Here is a 24384-nt window from a genome sequence, read left to right as displayed (position 1 = left end):
CTGAGTCTTAGCAATCAGAAAAGGGGATTTTTCATATGGTGTTTACGGAAGAATAATTGATAGAAACTTTTGAGGGCGATTTGACAGAATATGTAAATTATCTAAACTTGCTCTAGTGTTAAATCATTCCATGTTAAGAATCTATCCTAAAGAACTTATGGTTCAAGCACATGCAAAAAATTTCTCTATAGGCATATCAGTTATGCTGTGTGCTTAGTCCTTAGTCGTGTCTGACTCTTTGCAACCCCAAGGAGGGTAGCCCACCAGGCTCCTCTGTCCATGGGGATTCTCCAGGCAAGAATACTGGAGAGGGTTGCCATGCCCTCCTCCAGGGGATCTTCCCAATGCAGGGACCGAACCCAGGCCTCCTTAAACTCAGGCGGATTCTTTACCACCTGAGTCATCAGGGATAGCTCTGCTAATAGTAGCAAATGATTAGAAACTAGGTATTCAAAAAAGAGTAGGGGTTAATTTTTTAATTAAAAATAAAAAGGGAATATATGCTTACATATAACGGGTTGACACTGCTGTAGAGCAGAAATTAACACATTACAAAGTAACTATATTCCAATGATTTTTTAAAAAAAGACTTGATATAAACTCTGCCACATGAATTAATCTGGTTTTTAAATTAATGCACCAGTGTTCACTGATACAAATTGCTCAAGTCAATTACATTTTTAGAGACTTTCACTAAGTGTGATGCTATTGATATCATACAAATGTTTAAGAGATTTCTTTTTCAAGCATCTAGATTTCAGTGGTTTGGTGATTATCATTTCAAATAGCAGTGATGTAAAAAAAATTAAGCATTTTTAAGAAGTGGCTGAATCAATTTGAAGTAAATAGATAAAAAATAGCAAATATGTGATAATAAGATAAGTTTTTCAGTGCTAAAGTTAGGAATCTAAGAGTACATAGATGATAAACCAGATTACAGGCTATCCAGAAGAGCAGTTGTCAAATAATGGCAGTAAGACTTGAATAAGTGTAAACTTTCTAACTATCTCAAAGACTTGGTCTAGCTCAACATTTTTGTATTTACAGAGCTCTTTGGGAAATAAATAAACAAATAAATAAAAAATATTCCTAGTAACTTTTCAATTGTTATAATAGACTTAGTGATGTTAGATTTATTAGAACAAAAACCACCAAATTCCAAAGTGGTTATAAACACATAATCAGTTTCTAATCATATTATTTTAAAGCAATTAACTTTTTTTAACTTAAAAATATTTTATTTTCTTTTCAAAGATGAAATCTCAAAGCAATATATACATAGCATATGCACTTCAATACAAATTTATGCTCTATACATAGGGCATTTTCCTAAAAGTCAAAAGATATTTCACTATTACTGAAATCACTCCATATTTTACTACACATAGTATTCTATAATTCCAGAATTCTCAGGGTTGGAAAACTTGTCTCTTGCATTCAAAATACATCTAAAATAGCAGTTTAACAGCTTGTTTATGTTAAATAGGGATAGGAACACTGCCAAGTAGAAGGAACAGTTGCCTAAGAAATGAAAATGTCCAAAATCTTAAAGTCACAAACTTTGACCTTCTGGTTTTTTAAAATAGAAGCACACACACACACACACACACACACACACTCTGGTTTTTTAAAATAGAAGCGCACACACACACACACACACACACACACACACACTGGCTTAACTGAAAACACATTTAAAGGTTTAAAGTTAGGAATGGATCTCTTAAGTTAGAATTTGGGAAGACCGGATACATTTAGAAAAACATTAGAAAAAAATGCAAGCTTTGATATCAAACTGCATGTTGGCTACTTCTAATTTGAACAGCTTTCTCTTAGAGTTTTGGCTGTATTAATTTCTTGCTATTTGAGAGATAAATGTCATCTTAGTTTGCTGCTAATGAAACATGGATTGTTCACTGTTTAGCTAAAAGAGATATACAAGAATAATAAGGATTATATTTTCCAATTCCTCTCTCTTACAACAGGCTGATGTACAATGATTCTTATTTGAAAAAAATAGAAAAAAATTATAAACAGGAAAAACTATGTTATCTATCACATGCTACTTATTTAAAAACCCCCCTTTTTTTACCTCACATGGTCCTGATACAATATTTTCAGCCCCAGCACATATTTCAGACTCATTCAAAGTCACCTTCCCTTGATGATATTGGCTGCATTTCTCATTCCCCATAATATAGAGATGTGCTACTCGTAGTAGACCATCTGAGTTGATCACTGGAATGGTGCAAAATATGTATGGTTAATGAGCATAGGGTAAAGTGAAAAACAATTACAAAATATTTTTGTAAAATAAATATGATATTGCCTTATCTTTTTAAAAATAGCTTACATCCAGTGTAGCCCCAGCCATAAACACTGCAAGTGGTTTTTTCAGGAATTGTGCACCCATAATTAGGTAAATCAATTGTACTAACAAAATCATCCAAAATAGCAGGCCTGAAAAGAGAAAATAAATATAATGGTAAGTACCTTTGATTGGATTCAGCACAAAATAAATATATTAAAATGCAGTGTGAAAGTTTAATGTGCTTCATTTAGAGAGAATAAACAAATTTGCTTCAAGTAGGTAGTAGAGAAATGAATATTTATTTGAAAATATTTAAGAATAAATGATCATTACTATTTTTAAATCATTATTTTACCTGTTAAAGTTATCATATAATTGCTCACTAAGCTTTGGTTTTAGAGCAGGCTAACAATATTGTTGACCCAATTTCATTTATTCACATATGAACAATTTGAAAATGCCCCTCTCTTTGCCTCTGTATGCATATACACACATACACACACATATGACATGTGACATATGCTTTATAATATATTCACATGAGAGAGAAAGAATAACCACATAGTTGAAGAAGAAGTTTCAACCATTCCAGTGTATGTTAAAAATATTAAACTATCTAAAGGAACTAACCTAGCAAGCTTCAGTAATACCAAATCTGATCCTTCAGGCCCATATATCAGTTGGGTAACATTTAGAACCTGTTTGCGTTTCTCATCTCCTCTCCCATGGACATCATGAATTCCAAGCCAAGCTTCATAATCTTTCAAGTCTTTGTTTCTAAGTAGAAAATTAAAATATAAAATATAACTTTAAATTATGTAATATTATTTACATGTATTGTTATATTAGCTTACAAGGGCAGATAAATAACCTAAATTTAAAGTTCAAAGTGTAATAAAGAGCAACACATTTTGTTATTGGAAGGTTCTGAATACTACAAGCAGGAAGAGCCTTTAAATTGCTGAAATTCTAAACGGCTATTTTTTTAACTTGCTTATTCTTGCTAGAGAGTAGGTCATTTATGAAAAATTCTCAGGTAAAGCATATTACAAGAATTATAATTTATTGCAAGTTTTCCTTTTTATCTCAAAGGTGTATATGTTTGGCTTATTAATAAGGATTGAAGATTTATATTAATAAAATCAGTATAATCTTGATGAGAATCAAGAAGTAAGCTAGCAAATGCTATTTCCTTGTCTTTTCCTTAGGCTAGTTTACTCTGAAAATCATTCTCAGTATTTTTCTGAGGCTGGCTCTACATAAGAAAGAAGTGAGGACTGAAAGAAGTTTGTTGCTAATTCAGAAAAAGAATTTCTATCTAGAAATATAGAATTCAAGAAGGAGGTTAGGGTAAAAATTATTAACATAATTCTGGCAAAATTTTCTCCCAAGTGAGAGTAGTGCTAATCGTGGAAAGAGGTAGACAGAAGTAGTACTCATAAGTAAGTATTAATTAAGTCAGTTTCATAAGCTAAATCTAAAATAAAAATAAATTAATTTGTTCACCCTATGTTGGTGAATATCTGTTAAATGAATATACATTCTAGGGGGAATCTAGAGGGAAGCCATACATATTTTTAAATGCTTAAAACAAATATTGGTTTCACTTTACCGAGAAGGGAAACACTGTCTTGCAGTAAGAATCCAACTTTCCTTTATCAATGATCCTCCGCAGATATGTTTATTTCTAAAAGAAAGAGGAAAGAAAAACAAGTAACATCTGTACAGAAAGAGTGCTTGCCAATTAATGCAAAACCTATGGCTCCATTTGTTAAGCATAAACACATTGAGAGGAAAATGTAGATATTAATCCAAATAGAATAAAATGAGTAGTTTTTAATCAGAAGGATACTTGATGATGTTCTTTTTCATAATGTTATTATAATTTTATATAATCAACTTTATTGATCCATACCCAAACACATGTTCACATGTGTGCAGTTTATCCTTATAAGAGAAAGTATGTGCTATAAATATAGGATTATTAGACCTATTTTAAATTCAGTGTTTGATTATGAAAATGACAAATTTGAGTTTTTATTTAAATTCTGAAAACCATCTTGTGGTAACATTATAATATTTATGCACTATTTGCTTCTTTCATTACCATTATTTAGTTCTGATATGTTAACTTAGTATATAACTGAGTAAATTTGTTTGTCCAACTTAATATCAACAATATAACATTTTACTTATCAAATTAAAACAGTTTTTCAAGATATATCATCTAGGAAATTATTATTTTTAAAGAATAATAAATACTAGAATATTTATTTGATGATATCCAAAATCTTTAAATGTATTCTTTTTTGGCAAACACATGGGAAAAAGTACAACTACTCACAATTTACATTTCCAAAGAGTACAGATGTTCAGTGCTTCAGAGAGTAACAGAATAAGATTCCCAGACTAAGACCACATTTATTTACGGCCTATACCACAAAGGAGGATAAGAATATATAGAGAGAGTTTTAGTTTCTATTCCTCTCTATGAGTTTTGGAAGAATAGATAAACAGCTGTTGTTACTAAGAACTTGGATTTAAAAGGAAAAGAGTACTTTTTTAAAAAAGTTTATACTACACTGATCTGGTGAAAAACAGTTTCACCTACTTCTCCAAAGATGCCGACTTCAAAAGGAAGTCTATGAGTAAGAATAAATTCAAAAGTATTTGCCTTTTCTTCTGGAGTAATGAGATTTGCAGAGATCCTCTAATTAGCTCAACGATGTAGATTATTAGAAATTTTTCTATAGTTAAGAAATTACCACCCTCAAATTTTACAGCCTTCATTATGTCTTCACATTGCATGATTAACTTTAATATTCTGGTGAGTTTCGTAATTCTATTTTAGTTACTACCCTACAATTATCAGCATAAAGATTTATAAAAATTGATGAGTTACTCCTTGAAAGAAAGACACACTAAGAGAACTCTAGGTCATTTTCTACTTGGTGTCTAAAGAATATAAACTTCATGTTTATTAAGAATTGACTTATTCATTGAAAGAAAAATAACCAGTTTCAAGTTGTCTCTATTCTTCTTTAATGTCACTGTGATTTAATTATAGTAAAAATGAATTTTATTCCTAAATTCTAGGAGGCTAGAGTTAAAGAAACAGGGAAGGTTTAGAAAAAAAGGAGATATTCCAGTTTGTATTTAAAGAATAAAAATTTTGTAGGCATAAAATATGGAGGAAGAAAGCTCCAACTGCACAAAGGCCAGGGGGAGAAACAGTGTCTTGAAAACAAGGGAAAATGCGGCTAGAATTCAGGTGCACTTTGGGGTATGTTGCATGATGACATTCCAATAGAGATAGATATAGAAAAAAAAAATTTTAACATTCTGATTACCATACAGTATAATATGCGTAGTATATAGAAAGTTCTAAGATCAGGTTTTAAAGCTAGTTCCTATTTTCAGTATTTACTTCTTATAATAAATAATCTTAATTTTGTATAATAGTATATTTTGAAAAACTATTTTACATAGAACATTGCATTGATTTTTACACTAAGCAATAGACATGTTTTATCATATCAAATATTATAATTTTAAAACTGTTCAACTCTCAGTATAATTTGTTTTTCTTAATGATAAAATATTCTAGAATTTTAAATTATTGTCATTTTTCATTGGAATGACAATGAAAAAGTCAGAAATTAAAATCAAATATAAATGTTTTGCTATGATTGTGCATAAACATGTTAGAAAATAATCTCATAATATCCTTAATTGGGAAATGAACATAAGTATTACAACTACCATGGTTATATCAAGGTATAGTAGGTTCCTGTGTGGTTGTCTTTTGCTTAACAAGAACTAAGATGTCACATCGGGGACAATGCCAACACATATGGGACCTTTGTAAACATTTAAAACAGCACTGTCTCTGGAAGCACAAACTGAAAAATCCAGGGAGGTTTGGCAAGCAGAATGTGATTCGTCCCCTCGTGTCCCCCTCACATGGGTGCCTTGGGTCGGGCACAACCTTCATGACTGCACATGGCCATGCTGCTGGGAATACAACTATCTGCAAATAATCCAAATATGTATGATTTGTGTCTATTAATAATTACCTGTATTTCAAACTAACCATCCATCCTACATTTGTTCGTGTTGGAATTCCATTTACAACTCGCAATTGTTTTGTTTTGGCGCAAGATATTACAGGATCTAAAAAGAGGACCAAACACAACATTTTGACAAGACATTTTGAAATCACCTGTGCCTCTCGGCTTTCCTAAGCACTTGACGGTAACTTCACAAATGTAACTGCTGTAATTGTGTCAGAAGACCATTTTGGAAAAAATAAAAGGTAAATAGTGTGATACAGTGTGAAATCAGACCCAAAATGTTTGCTATCCTCATCTAAATAGACAGATAACAAAGAAAAAGTAATCAACTCAAGGTCAGCAGAATTGACATCACAGTGACACTGACTTTGCTCCCTTTGTGCAAGTTCTGCAGGTCTAACAGCAATTGTATTTTCCTGACCAACCTCAACACAACAGAACGATGCTACTTACAGTGCTTTTTTTCTAAATATCAATGGAAAGCCTCTGTGGGGGAAAAATATGTATATATTTGGTTTATTACTTCTGAATTTGTACAGTAAGAATGTAGAACTGTTTTGCAACATGTTAACCAAAGTGATCTTAATTGAAATTTTATCCAAATGACATCATTATGTTTAAATCATTATAGCCAAATGATATAACACAGACTCTTTGAAGTAAACTTTTTCCTGACCCTCATCAGTGTTCCTTGCTTTATCCTATCCACTCTTGTCCATGGTCTAAAATAGATTTCCATTTGCTTCTTCAGCCTGGGACACAGCAGGTGGTCTCTCAAACCAAAACATTTGAGTAACTTCCTTCAGTCCAAGAAATGAGTGAAAATCAGACACAAGCAACTCCTAAATGCAGTCTAGATTTTCCTAAACTGAGGATTAACTAAACCTTTCACATTGTGTCGTCTTTTGCTTCATAGAAAATGCAAAGAGCTTTAAAGACAGAGCAGGATAAAGACAGTGCATAACTTTCCAGCCTTCTGGCTTCCTTCTTTCTAACTTTGGCATCCTGATTTAATTTCAAGGATGATGAAGGGCCACTGGATATATTCTACCCCAAGTTAAAAGTACTATACATGCTTTTTCAAAGTCTAATGTAACATTTTCTGACAGAGCAAGGAATTTTGATATTTAGCATGCAGTTGTCTTTGTAATACCTTTATACATTCACACAGGAAAAAGTGTTCATATAAAATATTTTATTTTTATGATGGAAGTTTATATAATGATATTTTTATGAAGTAAATAATGACATCATTTATGACACATAGATACTAAGATAAAATAAAATTTTTTGAAGGATTACTTACGGTCTAAATTGACTATTGTAGGTGTGGTATCACCCTCACCTGTAAAAATAAATATACATATATACATAATTCATGCATACATATTTCTGTTATATAAAAATAAAATGTACTATTCAATAGTACATCATTTTGTATTGAAACCCAAATATCCATGAGTTGATAATTTAAGACAATTCTTTACATTTTATTCAAAAATATAATGTAATAGTACCCTTTTGAATAATTCTGCATCACTTTTACTAGACAAAGTTGAAAGTATGGTAGTGGTGGTGACGTGAAGAAAGCCCTGCTTTATGACTTTTGAATGATGTTTGATGATGTTGGCAGTTTGAATTATACTGCTGGCACCGAGGAGCTGCCTCATTCTCCCAACATGCCAAACATTGTACACAATGAACATTCCACTGCTTATTATTGTTTGGTTGGGCCATTCATATGAACTACATACCTTTACTGCAATTTTGCTGAAAATTACTTTTATCTTTTATATGATTAAGGATAATTGAATCACCCCCTATGTTTCAGAATTTTTTTTTTAATAATTTGAGAATATAGAAATCAACCTCACCCATGGAAAAAGAGGGATAACAAAATATAATTATGTTTTGTCAGAATATTTCAAAGACTGGTTTTTCTAGGTAGTAAAGGGAAAGGTGTTAAAAAAAGAATACTGGAAACTGCAAATAAATTACGGCTAACACTTCATACTTAATTCTTTTTTATAACCTCTCTACTGAGTGGGGTTTAACTGCTGCAAAGAGATTGGCTTGGAAGATTCTAGAATTTAAAAATACTTAAGTAGCAATGAATGAGGCCCAAGACATTTCCTGGATTTTAATGTGTGACTGTTTAGAATTGATGACATAGAGTTTAGTCAGGCATTGTTTAGACCCAGCTGGTTGTTAAGTCCCTAGAAGTGCCCTGAGCTCAAATAAACCAGCAACGAAACAAAAATGGCATATGGATTCCTTTGTAATAGATGCAAACTTGATTTTCATTTATGGGGAATTTTGAGAAAATTAACACATGCTAAAGCATTTTTGTTTATGTTCATTTTCCAGATCTAGATATTTTAAGTGAATGAGCATAAAGGTGAAATATAAATTTCATCATTTCCCTTTCGTTTTAGTTTATCCCGAGGGAGAGTTTTGTCTTAGAGTCAGCTGAGGTAATTGTTTGAGTTCATAGTATAAATGTGGTCATTAAAACATCAAGGATATTGGTTTTTCCACTTAATTTCTAAAAATTCCAAACTGAAAAGCGATTTATTTCTTATATTGTTGTGGTGAGAAAAGACTAGACTGTTCATTGTATTCTTTTTTTAAATAAATGTTTAATAAGATAACATTTGGGGTAGAGCCTAAAGGGCACTTAAAAAAACAAAACAGAAAACTATAGTTCTTAAAACAAAAGAGTTTAATCTCCTAAATTAAGAACTTTCGAGGCACTATGATTGATTGCATATTCATTGTATTGTTAATTGCATATCAAGTTTCCTATTTCTAAGCATCAAGTTAATAGTTCTGCAAAATATTCAGTTTGCTATTGTGCCTCACTAAAATACTTAATTTGTTTTAAAATATTTAGATATTATAATTTAGAGGCTTTAATAATTATATATTTTTTTTTCTGTAAGCCAATATTTAGAAAAGCTGTAATACCACTTAAAGTCAGATTTCTAAGTATTCTGGGTAGTTTGTTAGATTGCAAATTTTTAAAAAGCATTCTAGTTTCTTCAGCTTTCAAGGCCTTTTCCCTTTTCCCTTAAAATACTATTTTCACTTCTCTTTTACTTTTCCTTCATATCTCTACCATAGTACTCAAATCTGAACAACTATATATGATACAAATCTTGTTTATATTGACTCAACTTAACTTTGAAGAAGAAAAGCTTGTCAATGATAAAAGTTTTTCCTGTGGAACAGTAGAGATGTATGTGTCTATGTGTTGATATTTGGCCTCAGAACAAACATGGGCTCTTACTGAAAGCATAAAGAAAACTTTCTTTTAATAGATCCTTAAAGTTTCAACTCAAATTCAAAACTTTATGAACAATGCATATTTTCCAGGCTGACATTTGTATTCCCATTTCATTATATATTTAATATTAATATGCAAGTATTTAAATGACTGTATTTGTGATTAGGTATGTAGCTGTCTCCTCTCTACATTGAAAATTATTTGAGTACAGGAGACACTGTTTATATTTTCTATACCTAGAATGTTATATAGGGCTTTGCACACAGTAGCAGCTCAATTTAAAATTATTAATAAATGAATAAGTAAATGCAAACTGAAGTGGAAGCAATTTGCCCAAGGCACTTAAAAGTGTTAGAACTACAATTTTTACCTAGGAAGTCAGAGTTGCAACTCTAAACCACTGTATTCTCTTAATACTCAGATACTTAAATATATATCTAATTAATACTTAGTTACTATATAAGTAGATATATATCTATTTAATACTAAGATATAGTGTGTGTACATATATAGACAAATATAGACATTTCTACCGTTTTACTTTTGCATCTTGATAATCTTAAAACAGGGCTTTCTTCACATCACCCACTACCATACTTTCAATTTTGTAAATATTTTTTTAAAGGAATGCAAAAAAAAAGAAATACAAGCCTTTGCATATTTTGTAATGCAAATGTACAGTGTGAAAATGATATATACAATCTCTGAAGTTAAATAGATAAGGACTCAAATCTTCTGAAGATAAATATTTTTAGCCTTTCACTAGTGATAAAATGTAAATAAATCCTGGTTATAAATATAGCTAGAAAAATGACAGCAAAATATTTGCTGAAATTAATGTTCAGAATGCATTGAAATAAATGTTATCTGCAATAGCATTTAATCAAATACTAGTAATGCCCCCAAGTCTTTCAATACCACATTACTAATTTTTAGTTTAAAAATGTTAGTTGAACATATGTTTGAAAAATTTTTAAATTAGGGCTTCCCTGGTGGCTCAGTGGTAAAGAACCTGTCTGCCAGTGCAGGAGACACAGGTTCAATCCCTGACCTGGGAAGATCCCACGTGCCAAGGAGCAGCTAGGCCTGCGTGCCACAACTATTGAGCTTGTGCTCTGGAGCCTGTGTGTGTTAGTTGCTTAGTCGTGTCTGACTCTTTGTGACCCCAAGGGGCGTAACCCGCCAGGGGCCTCCATCCATGGGATTTTCCAGACAAGAATACTGGAGTGGGTTGCCATTTCCTTCTCCAGGGATCTTCCTGACCCAGGGATTGAACCAGGGTCTCCTGAATTGCAGGCAGACTCTTTACCATCTGGGCTAATAGGGAAACCCCAAAAGTGAAAGTCGCTCAGTCCTGTCCAACTCTTTGACACCCAGGCCAGAACACTGGAGTGCTTTTTCACTTCTCCAGCAGATATATCCAACCCAGGAATTGAACCGGGGTCTCCTGCATTGCAGGCAGATTCTTTACCAACTGAGCTATCAGGAAAGCCCCGAGAAGACTGGAAGGGGTAGCTCATCCCTTCTCCAGTGGATCTTCCCGACTCAGGAATTGAACCGGGGTCTCCTGCATTGCAGGTAGATTCTTTACCAACTGAGCTATGAGGGAAGCCCTCCTGCATCAATATATATTGCTAATATCAAGTTTATTGATGGTGGGGCAAGGCAGTCTTTCTAGCCCAGTCAGAACCATGGCCATGTATTGCTTCTAGATTCCAAATAGAAATCTTCTGAGGGAGGAAAAATCTCTTTTAAAAGGTCAGCAAAATGTCTCTTTGTCTAGAGGAGAGATGGAATTGTGTGTATATGTATTGCTGTCTGGAGTGCATCCTTATTTTGGGATCAACTCTAGCCCTCCCGTATTATTTCCACCTCCAATTGAATTATCATTTTAGGGCATGCAGTATATTTAAAATAATTCGCCTGAAAAAGATCACAAAATGTACTTACAACGAGAAATAGGGCAATAATCCCAAGGAATAAGAGGATTCCCTGTGTAACACCAGGGACCGTGGGCATCGTCATCAGGATTCCGACAGTAATTCTTATTCAGCTTACTAGCATCTGGTTCCCAGAAGATATGCCTGCGTAAACAGCAAACTCGGAACATCACAAGAAGCACACATCTTGTCCAAGAGAAACAAAACAAGAAGATACAACCCTAGCACATAATTTTCATTACAGGCACAACATAAAGTACCTGCTGTGAATTTTTCTTTTTGATTTTTTGAGACTTTGTTGTTGTTCTTGCAGTTTGGAAGCATGCTCTTTAACTGAGGAATAAGGCTGAATAATCAGCATAGATAAAAAGATAAAAAATTTTATTACATTGTTTCTATTAAATAATTATACTGGGAAGGTAACAATGCACCATGCAAGAAAGCAGCAGATGATAAAGATCTAAGTTATAAAATGTATAAAAATACAAGCTATTGCAAAAATATTTATTTTTTCATGTTTCAGAAACATGTAAACAAGCTTCACTAGCAACACTGCTATGACAACATACAGGAAGATACGCTGACCAATGTGCTAATAAACTTATTAAATTTGAAAATTTCACTGATCATTTTAAGATATAGTTTTGAAAGATAACTGAGTAACATTTCAGGCCATCTCATTTTACATCTTAACTAAATTTAGTACAAATGAAAAGCAAAAAATGCTGTATATTATTTTATTAGACCACGCCCACTCATATGTGTTCTGGCTTAGTCGCTCAGTCATGCCGGACTCTCTGTGACTCCACAGACTGCAGCCCACCAGGCTCCTCTGTTCATGGGATTCTCCAGGCAAGAATACTGGAGTGGGCTGCCATCCCCTCCTCCAGGGGATCTTCCCAACCCAGGGATTCAACCCAGGTCTCCTGCACTGCTGGTGGATTCTTTACCATTTGAGCCACCAGGGAAGCCTGCCCACTCATATAACATCAACATTAATTACCATCATGCTTGAATTTAATTAATGTGTCATTTTTAAAATTTGGGAAGAACTTCAACATAAAAACTTGGACTGTCTTTCCAAACTCAGGTTCACTTTTTGGACCAATAAAACAGGAAAGACGTGCATGTAACAGAGTCTACTATGTAGACTTGCATACTTACTTAGACAAACCCGATGAGACAGGCTCTAAGATTATGCAACTTTGTATTTGAAGAAATTGAAATCCACAGAGAATAATTAATTTGTCTAGGGTCACATATTTTTTCAGCTGTAGGTCAGGTGTTTGAACACACAGCATTTTTCAGACTCTTCGTTCAAAATCATCACATCGCATTATCTCTTCACTCAGTCACAGATTTGTTCTTAAACCAAAATGGTACCATGCAACTTACTCATTCATCAATAACCTACAAGTTCTTTCCAAATGACTTTTAACTATTCCCAAAGGCAAATCAAAACACAGTGAATTTAAAGTTATAATCATTGCAGTTCCTGAATAAATATGTCATAAATTTCCAGTGGTATGTTGGTAAATATTTAGCAACTGGCACTTTGAACTGTGTATGGAGGGAGTCTTTATTTGCTGTCCTTGCAGATTTCTGTAGCATAACTACTTCTACCATAAAACTGTCAAGCATCTAATGCTGGAATCACTGAAGACAGTTATTTCTCACAAGCAGATAAAGAGCTCACTCTACCCCCATCATATTTCTAAAAATGATTTTAAAACTACCAGTGTTAAAATGAGCATTAATCTTGGCCATGCCAATTCTTGCTTAAAATTCTTAATGGACCCATATGGGCTTAGGATAAAACCCAAACTCCTTAACAGAGGTTAAAAGGCCTGTATGGCTTTCCCACTAGAGAATTTCTTCTCTGTGTCCACTGACCAAATGAAACTGCTTAAACCTTATGGTTAATAAAAAATATTTCCAATTTTCAAACAGTTCAATTTAAAGGCTTTTGGGCAAGTTGTTTCTTCTGCCTGATATATTTTTCCTCCTACACTTTTTTGACCAACTTCTACCAATTATGTATATCTTGCTAATATCTTTCCTAGCCTTCCACTAGGAAATCTTCCTACCCATCTAAGTCTTGCTGGCTTCTTTGCAGTCCCATAACATAAAATGTGGTGTTTTCATGGAAAATTCTTAAAGAGATGGGAATACCAAACCACCTTACCCTCCTCCTGAGAAACCTGTATGTAGGTCAAGAAGCAACAGCTAGAACTGGACATGGAACAACAGACTAGTTCCAAATTGGGAAAGGAGTACATGAGGGTTGTATACTGTTACCCTGCTTATTTAACTTATATGCAGAATACATCATGTGAAATGCCGGGCTGAATGGAGCACAAGCTGGAATCAAGATTGCTGGGAGAAATATCAATAACCTCAGATATGCACATGACACCACCATTATGGCAGAAAGTGAAGAGGAACTAAAGAGCCTCTTGAAGAAAGTCAAAGAGGAGAGTGAAAAAGCTGGCTTAAAACTCACATACAGAAAACTAAGATCATGGAAACCAGTCCCATCACTTCATGGCAAATAGATGGGGAAACAATGGAAACGGTGACAGACTTCATTTTCTTGGGCTCCAAAATCACTACAGATGGTGACTGCAGCCATGAAATTAAAAGATTCTTGCTTGCTCCTTGGAAGAAAAGCCATGACAAACCTAGACAGCATATTAAAAAGCAGAGACATCACTTTGCCAACAAAGGTCCATCTAGTCAAAGCTATGGTTTTTCCAGTGGTCATGTATGGATGTGAGAGTTGGATAATAAAGAAAGCTAAGCACTGAAGAATTGATGCTTTTGAACTGTGGTGTTGGATTAGACTTTTGAGAGTCCCTTGGACTGCAAGGAGAGCCAACCAGTCCATCCTAAAGGAAATCAGCCCTGAATATTCATTGGAACGACTGATGCTGAAGCTGAAACTCCAATACTTTAGCAACCTGACATGAAGAACTGACTCATTGGAAAAGACCCTGATGCTGGGAAAGATTGAAGGCAGGAGGAGAAGGGGACAACAGAGGATGAGATGGTTGAATGGCATCACTGACTTGATGGACATGAGTTTGAGCATGCTTCGGGAGTTGGTGATAGACAGGGAAGCCTAGCATGCTGCAGTCCATGGGGTCACAAAGAGTCGGAGAGGACTGAGTGACTGAATAACAACAACAATGGATTTTTTAAAATATGGTATTGGCATTGCTGTTTTCAGCCATTCCATACTAGAGAGTAAGATCCATGAGGGCAGAATTCTACTTAATTTTGAAGTCCTAGAACTGCAATATCCAATAGAGTAACTACTAGCCAAATGTGGTTATAGACAAAGTAGTACGTGACCTCTCCAAATTGAAAGGTGCTGTAATTATAAATACACACCAAATTTTTAAGCTTTAATATAAAATGTAAAATATCTCATTAATAATTTTATATTGAATACATATTGAAATGAAAAGCTTTAGAAATGCTGGATAATATAAACCTATTATTTAAAATCAGATTGATTACATCCTTTGCAGCCAAAGATGGAGAAGCTCTATACAGTCTAAAAACAAGTCTGGGAGCCAATTGTGGCTCAGATCCTGAACTCCTTATTGGAAAATTCAGACTTGAATTGAAGAGTAGGGAAAATCACTAGGCCATTCGGAAATAACAAATCAAATTCCTTATGATTGATTATACAGTGGAAGTAACAGATAAAAAGATTAGATCTTTGGATGGAGGTTTGTAACAGGAGGTGGTGACCAAATCCCAAGAAAAAGAAATGCAACAAAATAAAATGGCTATCTGAGGAGACCTTAACAAATAGCTGAGAAATGGAAGGCAAAGGAGAAAAGGAAAGATATACCCATCTGAATGCAGAATTCCAAAGAATAGCAAGGAGAGACAAGAAATCCTTCTTAAGTGAACAATGCAAATAAATAGAGAAAAAACAATACAATGGGAAAGACTAGAAATGTCTCTGAGAAAATTAAAGAAAATTAAAGATATATAAATGAATAGAAAGAAATACCAATGTATCTCCATACATCTATCATACATACTATGTATGTACTATGTATGTATGTATGTACTATGCAGCTATCACTACATACTATATATTTAAAGAAATAAATTTACATACCGGTGTAAGTCTTCCATGTTCTTATCCCACATAGAACATGTTAGTCCAGATCGTGTTTTGGATAAACTGCCCATATAATTTTTGCCATTCCCACGATAACAATCTAAACATAAAATATATGAAAACTAATGAATACTAGGGAGTATAAAGACATTTTTACAAACATATGAATTCATGAAAATCAACATAAAAATGAAAGTAACACATTGAAATACGTGCAAAGCAAAGGGACTTAACTATCTCTAGTAAAATATTTTTTTAGCCAGATTTCTTCTTCATTAAAATGAAAGTTTATACATCAAATTACAAATTTTAAAAAAAATCCAAAGAAATATTAAATAAGTGCCTCTTAGGGACATCAAAGAAAGAAAAACTTTGTGCTGTTTATTCGCTCACTCGTGACCAACTCTTTGCAACCCCACGAACTACAGCACACCGGGGTTCCCTGTCCTTCACTACCTCCCGGAGCTTGCTCAAACTCATGTCCATTGAGTCAGTGATGTCATCCAACCATCTCATCCTCTGTTGCCCCCTTCTCCTCCTGCTCTCAATCTTTTCCAGCATCAGGGTCTTTTCCAATGAGTAGGGTCTTTGCATCATGTGGCCAGTGTTGGGAATTTCAGCTTCAGTATCAGTCCATTCCACGAATATTCAGGGTTGATTTCCTTTAGAATTGACTCGTTTGATCTCCTTGCTGTCCAAGGGACTCTCAAGAGTCTTATCCAACACCACAGTTCAAAAGCATCAATTCTTGGCCACTTAGCCTTTTTTCTCACATCTGTACATAACTACTGGAATAGCCATAACTTTGACTAGAGAGATCTTTGTCAGCAAAGTGGTATCTCTTCTTCTTAATATGCTGTCTAGGTTTGTCATGGCTTTTCTTCCAAGAAGCAAGCAAGCATCTTTTAATTTCATGGCTACAGTCACCATCTGCAGTGATTTTGGAGCCCAAGAAAATAAAATCTGTCACTCTTTCCACTTTCTTTGCATCTATTTGCCATGAAGTGATGGGACCAGATGCTATGATCTTAGTTTTCTGTATGTGAGTTTTAAGCCAGCTTTTTCACTCTCCTCTTTCACCCACATCAAGAGGCTCTTTAGTTCCTCTTCCCTTTCTGCCATTAGAATGTTATTATCTGTATATCTGAGGTTGTTGATATTTCTCCTGACAGTCTTGATTCCAACTTTTAAGTCATCCAGCCCAGCATTCCACATGTTGTACTCTACACATAAGTCAAATAAGCAGGGTGACAACATATAGCCTTGATGTACTCCTTTCCCAATTTTGAACCAGTTCATTTTTCTATGTCCAGTTCTAACTGTTGCTTCTTGACCTGCTTACAGGTTTTCTGGAGGTAGGAAAGGTGGTCTGGTATTCCCATCTCTTTAAGGATTTTCCACGTTTGTTGTGATCCACATGGTCAAAGGCTCTAGTGTAGTCAATGAAGCAGATTTTTGTTTTTTGGAATTCCATTACTTTCTCTGTGATCCAACAGACATTTGCAATCTGATCGCTAGTTCCTCAGACTTTTCTAAACCCAGCTCCTACATCTGGAATTTCTTGGTTCACATATTGTTGAAGTCTAGCTTGAAGAACTTTAAGCATTACCTTTCTAGCATGTGAAGTAAGCACAACTGTTCAGTAGTTTGAACATTCTTTTGCATTGCCTTTCTTTAATGTATATTTTCCAATGGAAAAATTTTACTCCACAGAAGAGTCACAAGATGAGTACTCATGTACCAGTCACATTTGTTGACTTGTGATTTTTGTCTTACATGCAGTTGACATCTAGGTCATCCAAGTCAGCTGTCTTGCAAATGCTCTTTAATTTAATTTTGTCTGATTATCTTCATGAATGAAATCAAGTTAAATACAGAAATATTGTATAAGGTGATATTTTGTTGCGTTTATAGCATTATTTCATGTGACACATGATGTCAGTTTTTTCAATTATTGGTGATGAGTTTGATAACTTGATTAAGTGATATAAAGGAAAAACTTCTCTTCATATATAACAAAAACAAGCAAATAAAAAGTTTGGAGAACTTTGAGGATGACAACATCCTATTCCCAAACAAATTTTTTAAAAATGGCTTAGGAATACTTTGATTAATATTGTATGAATCGGTTATTACTATGTTGGTTTTAAAATATTATTTCTTTCTTATATTTCTTTCTCTCTTGGTATTCTTCTCTAACATATAATTTTTCCTTTTCCCCCAGCTCCCTTCATTTAAGTATTACTAAATACTTCTAGTAGTAGTACTAGCAATGGTAGTGGCAGAACTACTAGTAGAAGTAGTAATGTAAAGATGGACTCATGGATTCTCTTTTTATTCAACAAGATATATAATCTATTCCTGTTGTTTATTTTAATGCTCAAGTTGTTACAAATCTAGCCAATGGAAGCCATGTTAAAATGGTTCCTGTGCCTTTTCTCATGCCCCATGTTATTTTTTCACTTTTTTTTCAACTGAGCAATTTGCATTCTGTTAAACATTGACAGGAGTGACCATATTCTTAATTTTAAAATTAAGAAAAAGAAGGTCTTTCTAATACATACATAGCAATTTCTACATTTGAAAAAAAGCACTACATATTTTTAAATAATCTTGCGTATTTTAAAAGTAACTAAAAATTCTGATTTTTATGTGAATAAATATGATAGTTTTGACTATAAAATGTTACCTAGAAATGTACATCAGCATTAAGATTATTTTCTTTTAAATTTGGTAAGCCAAAGAATATTATCATTGGTTTTAGATATGCTATGTGATTAGAATAAATAATAGGTGTTCTGTGCTTAGTCGCTCAGTCATGTCCAACTTTTTGTGACCCCATGGACTGCAGCCCACTAAGCTCCTCTGTCCATGTGGATTCTCCAGGCAAGAACGCTGAAGTGGGTTGTCATGACCTCCTCCAGGGGACCTTCCCAGCCCAGGTATCCAACCCAGGTCTCCTGCATTGCAGGCAGATTATTTACCATCTGAGCCACCAGGGAAGCCCAGGAATACTGAAGTGGGTAACCTATCCTCTCTCCAGGGGATCTTCCTGACCCAGGAATACATCCAGAGTCTCCTGCATAACAGGCAGAAACTTTACTAGCTGAGCTATCAGGGAAGCCCCAAAATAATACGTAGAAAACTTAATAAAAATTTTAAATAAGTAATAAATTGTCCAGGAATTAATTTAGTTAAAAAAAATACAGTAAGTATATTCAATAGCTGTGTTTTGGTATTCATGATTTGAACTTAAATATGCAAATTCAAATGAGATAGGATTTGATACAAATAATATAGCAATCATTACAATACACAATAAAATTGTTTTCAGAAAGCATAATTCTGTAAAATCCAATTCTTGTACATATGCAGAATGTATCAGTAAAATACTTTCCTCTGACAATGCCATTTTTTCCTTTATTATGAAATCTTAAACCTTTGACTGTTAAATAGTAAATTATTTAAATAAGCTCTCACTGAAGAAAACAATTATGCAATGCAGTATATGGTACTGCTCTTTAATACATTTTTCATTTTACACCTATCTTTTCTGTATTAGAGAAAGAGGATGAGCTATAAACTAGGTTGTTTTTTTTTCTTAGTAAACTTTAAATTCTAGAATAGCTTTTAATTTACAAAAAAAAAATGTGTAAGTTTGTACAAAGTTCTAATACACCACATAGCTTCCCCTACTATCTTATATTAGTACGATAGATTTAACACCACTATTCAACATTATTACTAACTGAAGACTATTTTGTTCCAATTTATTCATACTTTTTACCTAGAGTACTTTTTGTGTTCTAGAATGATACCACATTACATTTAACTGTCATGTTTTTTAGGCTTTCCTAGATGTAACACGGAGAAGGCAATGGCACCCCACTCCAGTACTCTTGCCTGGAAAATCCCATGGACGGAAGAGCCTGGTGGGCTGCAGTCCATGGGGTCGCTAAGAGTCGGACACGACTGAAGGACTTCACTTTCTCTTTCGCTTTCCTTCATTGGAGAAGGAAATTCAACCCACTCCAGTGTTCTTGCCTGGAGAATCCCAGGGATGGGGGCGCCTGGCGGGCTGCCGTCTATGGGGTTCCACAGAGTCGGACACGACTGAAGGGACTCAGCAGCAGCAGCAGCAGCAGATGTAACAGTTTTTTCAGACTTTCTTTTTTGATGATCCTAACAGTTTTGATGAGACTTGGTGTGTTATCAACTGTCCATCAGTTGGGTTTGTCTGATATTTTCTTCATGATTAGATCTAGGTTATAAGTTTTTGAGAGGGAGACGTGAATTTTTGAGCACTTGCTAGCTTGCTGGCAAAAGATATTCCAGCCTTACTTTGTGTTTTTCTTGCCCTAGGCATGGATTCTTCAATTTCACTGGAGAGCCATTGTTTGCTAGTGATGAAAAGTAAGAAGACAAGAAACAGGTGTGCTCATTGCTATTTGGTACCATTTTTTCTAGTCCCTTACATTTGATAGAGCCAAGCACTGTGTGTGTATTTGTGTGTGTGTGTGTGTGTGTGTTCATGAGTAACTGATCACTTCTAACTCCAGTCTAGTACAAGAGTTCTTCCTCTTCTCTATTTCAATTCTGTATTTCCTTTCTCCCATAGTAACAACACTGATTGGAGGTACATGAATATGTTTCTTCATTTTCTCAGTTCTCCAATGCACACAAAATAATGTCAGATCTGCTACATCCTAACAACAAATTTATACTTATATAAGTTCAAAACACATTTACAGTTATCTACTTTAAATGTATTTCAGTGAGGCAATATATAGTAACAAAAAAAATGTGTTTAAAAATCATTTTGAAATGTATTTTCCAAGTTCTGTAGTAATGGTATCTCTTTGATACACAGGCCTTTTTCTGTGCTTTCCCCCCCATCTTTCTTGACATTACTTTTTGAACATTTAAAACACTATTAAAACATTAGTATTAGTATATGAGACTATGTATCCAGACTGTTCTCATTTTCCCTCTTGCTTCTGTGTCATATTTCTACTCACTACTACCCACCATTAGAGTAACCAGTTTCATTAGTTTATTGTTTATGGTGCTTGTGTTTCTTTTTTTTTACTTTTTTAGCAAAGATACATACCAAACATACATACACATATACATATGTAATATGTATATATAAATTATATGTATATATTCTATATATGTATTACTATATCCCATTTTTTATTACTAGGAGTAAATACCTTTATTTATTAAAAGAACACCAAATATATATTTTAGTGCCTTTTTTTCATTAATAACATACTTGAAAATCACTTCATATTAATTCAAAAAACTTTATTGTTCTTTTTGCATATCCACAGTATTCCATTGTGTGATTTTGCCAGAGTAGATCTGTGCTGTTTTGCTAACATAGAAAATGCTGAAATCAAAAACTCGTGTATGTGAGTTTCCACATTATTGAAGCTATATATTCAGATAGTGCATTGTTGGGTGAAAAGATGGATGCATATGTAATTTAATTATTGTAATATTCCATTTCATATGGATTTTACAATTTTCCATTCCCAAGAACAAAGTGTAAGCGTTCATATTCCCATACAGCTTTGCCAAAAGATAGTGTTGACAACATTTTGAATTTTTGTGAATTTATATGTGAAAAACAGAACTCCCATATTATGAAAAATCTCTACTTATATTTTTTCTTGTTACATTTGACTTAAGCATAATTTTCATGTTCTCTAAATAAATCTTTATGTTCATATGTTTTGTCCATTATTTAATTTTTTGGTCCTAAATTTTTCACTTTCATAGCTTTTATATATTAAAAATATTTCTCTTTACCTGTGATATACATTTTAAAACTTGTTTCCAAATTTGTCATTTGTCTTTTGAATTTAAATATATAGGTTTCATTATGTTTTTGTCATGACACCTTTTGCAGCTTATTTTTTTTTCTTTTATTGCCTTTAGAATTTGAGTGTTAATTAGAAACCACATTGCTACATCTAAGTCATAAAGGTATTTTTCCAAGTTTACTCCTAGTATCTATATGGTTTCCATTTTTATGCTCATATCTCTTATCCATTTGAAGTTTACTTTCAGGTATGGTGCAAAGCATGGATTAATTTTATTATTTTTCCAAATAGAACTTTATTGATCCACTATTATTTTTTAAATATAATTTTTACACAGTGACATAAAGTGCCACTTTTTAAATATAATCTCAGTAAGGAGTCTATTTTTAGATCCTGTGTTCTATTCTATTGTCAATTTATTCTTGGGGTAGAACTACATTTTTAAAATTATATACTCTTTAAAAATATTTTAGTATCTGATAAGTTTTTTTACCTAAATCACTTCTTTTTCACATTTTTCTTTACTATAGTTACATGTTTATTCTTCTAGGAAAGATTTAGAATGCATTTGTTTGGTATCAAAAAAGATGGTGATCTATTTATTAATATCACATTAAATTTACAAATTAGCTTAGGTGAAACTGATGTATTTGTGATGTTGAGATCTTATATCAAGAGCAAGTGATTTTTTCCACATGTTAAAGTACAATTTTGGACTTTCAGTAGTAATTTGAAATTTAATTACATAGATTTGCACATCTTTCCTAAGTTTACTCCTAAGTTTTCATCAGTTTTGTTTCCTATTACAGATGTAGTTTTCTCTTTAATTATATCTTCAAACCCATATGTGAATGCTATTGATATTTGTATATTAATCATATATTGTGCTACCTTAGTGATTGTTTTTATTATTTGAATTCAGATTTCCAAGAATATTACTATTATATAATTTGTACAAAAATCTGCTGCCTTTTTACTCAATCAGTAAATATGCCTTCTTATCTAATTGTATAAAATGTCAACATTGCAATGTCAAAAAAATATAATGTTAAAATATTTTGTAATATTAAATAGTAAGGGAGATAGTGGCCTTCCCTAGAGTCTCAGTAGTAAAGAATCCACCTGCCAATGCAGGAGATGTGGGTTCCATCCCTGGTTTGAGAAGATATCCTGGGGAGAGAAATAGCAACTAACCCTAGTATTCTTGCCTGGAAAATCCAATGGACAGAGGAGCCTGGCAAGCTATAGTCCATGGGGTCACACAGAGCTGGACATGACTGAGGATGCTATATATATATATATATATATATATACACACACACACACACAAACATTCACATAGATATAGATACAGATATATGGGTGTGTACGTTGTATGTATTCTGAATATTCTTAAGTATTTTTATGAAGAATGCATGAATTTTGTCACAGTAATTTCAGAATCTGTTGGGATTTGTTATATGGTTGCTTTTTTTACAACTAAGGTGAATTATATTAATGGGTTTCTAAAACTGAACCATTTCTGTACTCAGACTATATGCAATCATTATGTATTATTTTCTTAGTTTCTTTATTAAACTGCTCATTCAAATTTCACTGGGAGGACCCTGAGGAGTCGGGTGGGGAGGGAGGTGGGAGGGGGGATCGGGATGGGGAATACGTGTAACTATATGGCTGATTCATGTCAATGTATGACAAAACCCACTGAAATGTTGTAAAGTGATTGGCCTCCAACTAATAAAATAATATTAAAAAAAAAAAATTATATGAATCTATAGTGTTCTTCTCTGATACCTTTAACATATTTAGGATTCAATATTATAACTTCATCCAGAAATAATTTGAAAATTTTATTACATTTGTTAAGCTACAGGACAATTTATGTAGCATTGTGATCACTTGATCTGTGAATTCATCAAGGCATGATGTGGTTTGTGGTGGAATAATTTATTATAAATCCCCATGTTTCTTCTATAGGAATGAGTCTAAATTTTCTTTCTCTATCAGGGCCAGTTCAACTAACTTGAATTTTCCTAGTGTATTATCCATTTTATTTTCATTTTCAGTTTTCACATGAGGTTGTATAAAATAATCTCAGGTTTTCTAATTTTCTAGTTCATTGGTTATCTTTACCTTCATATTATTATTTTATAATTATTATTTATGATATAAATATTATATAATTATTATTACATTCATATTATTATTATATATGATATATAAAATTACTATTTTATATATTTATCATCTCTCTTGAGTCAATTGGCTAATGGTTGTCCATTTTGTTAATTTTTTCAAAGAATCATCATTTAGCTTTATTCATTAGGTCTACTCTTTTTTCTTTAGTTTTCTAATGTCTGCTTTTGTCCTAGTTGTTTCCCTTCTGTTGCTTTTGGTTTACATTTTTTATACTTCTTTGCATGGGAAATTTCATTCCCCTATCTTTATTATATATTACTGATATAAATATTTAAAGCTGTGAATTGTTTGTTTCCTACCTTATATGAACCTTATATAATCTAATACAGTGTTTCATCAGTATTTTTAAAGAAATTCTATAATTTCAATTTTTTTAACAGAGTTATTTAATACCCAAATGGAAGAGCTTTTATATATATCCTAATTCTGATGCTGCAAGATTTAGGCAGAAGTTTTTAACGCATCAACCTATATGTAAAATTTATGTTTCCTGTTATATACAGAGGGATAAGAGCACCATCCTTTCATGTGTTTGTGTGTGGGGGGTTTGGATAGGTATGTGTATGTATGTTTCTCTCTATGCATACATATCATACATGTAAC

General features: G+C 33.2%; 1 protein-coding gene across 2 annotated transcripts in view; it reads right to left on the bottom strand.

Moving 5' to 3' along the window:
- HGF (hepatocyte growth factor) overlaps window positions 1-24384 on the bottom strand; it is an 81161-nt gene that overhangs the window by 5502 nt on the left and 51275 nt on the right. For both annotated transcript variants that reach the window (XM_065939094.1, XM_065939097.1), the window contains 8 exons: window positions 15749-15851; window positions 11621-11754; window positions 7691-7729; window positions 6388-6484; window positions 3924-3998; window positions 2942-3088; window positions 2354-2460; window positions 2093-2238 (listed from right to left, as the gene is read on the bottom strand). In XM_065939094.1, the coding sequence (XP_065795166.1) occupies window positions 2093-2238; window positions 2354-2460; window positions 2942-3088; window positions 3924-3998; window positions 6388-6484; window positions 7691-7729; window positions 11621-11754; window positions 15749-15851 (848 nt within the window). The remainder of the gene's footprint in view (window positions 1-2092; window positions 2239-2353; window positions 2461-2941; window positions 3089-3923; window positions 3999-6387; window positions 6485-7690; window positions 7730-11620; window positions 11755-15748; window positions 15852-24384) is intronic.

The sequence above is a fragment of the Muntiacus reevesi genome, chromosome 6 (genome assembly GCF_963930625.1).
Source record: "Muntiacus reevesi chromosome 6, mMunRee1.1, whole genome shotgun sequence".
NCBI classification, from domain to species: domain Eukaryota; kingdom Metazoa; phylum Chordata; class Mammalia; order Artiodactyla; family Cervidae; genus Muntiacus; species Muntiacus reevesi.
The sequence above is the reverse complement of the archived record's forward strand: the minus strand, read 5'-3'. Positions and strand labels throughout refer to the sequence as shown.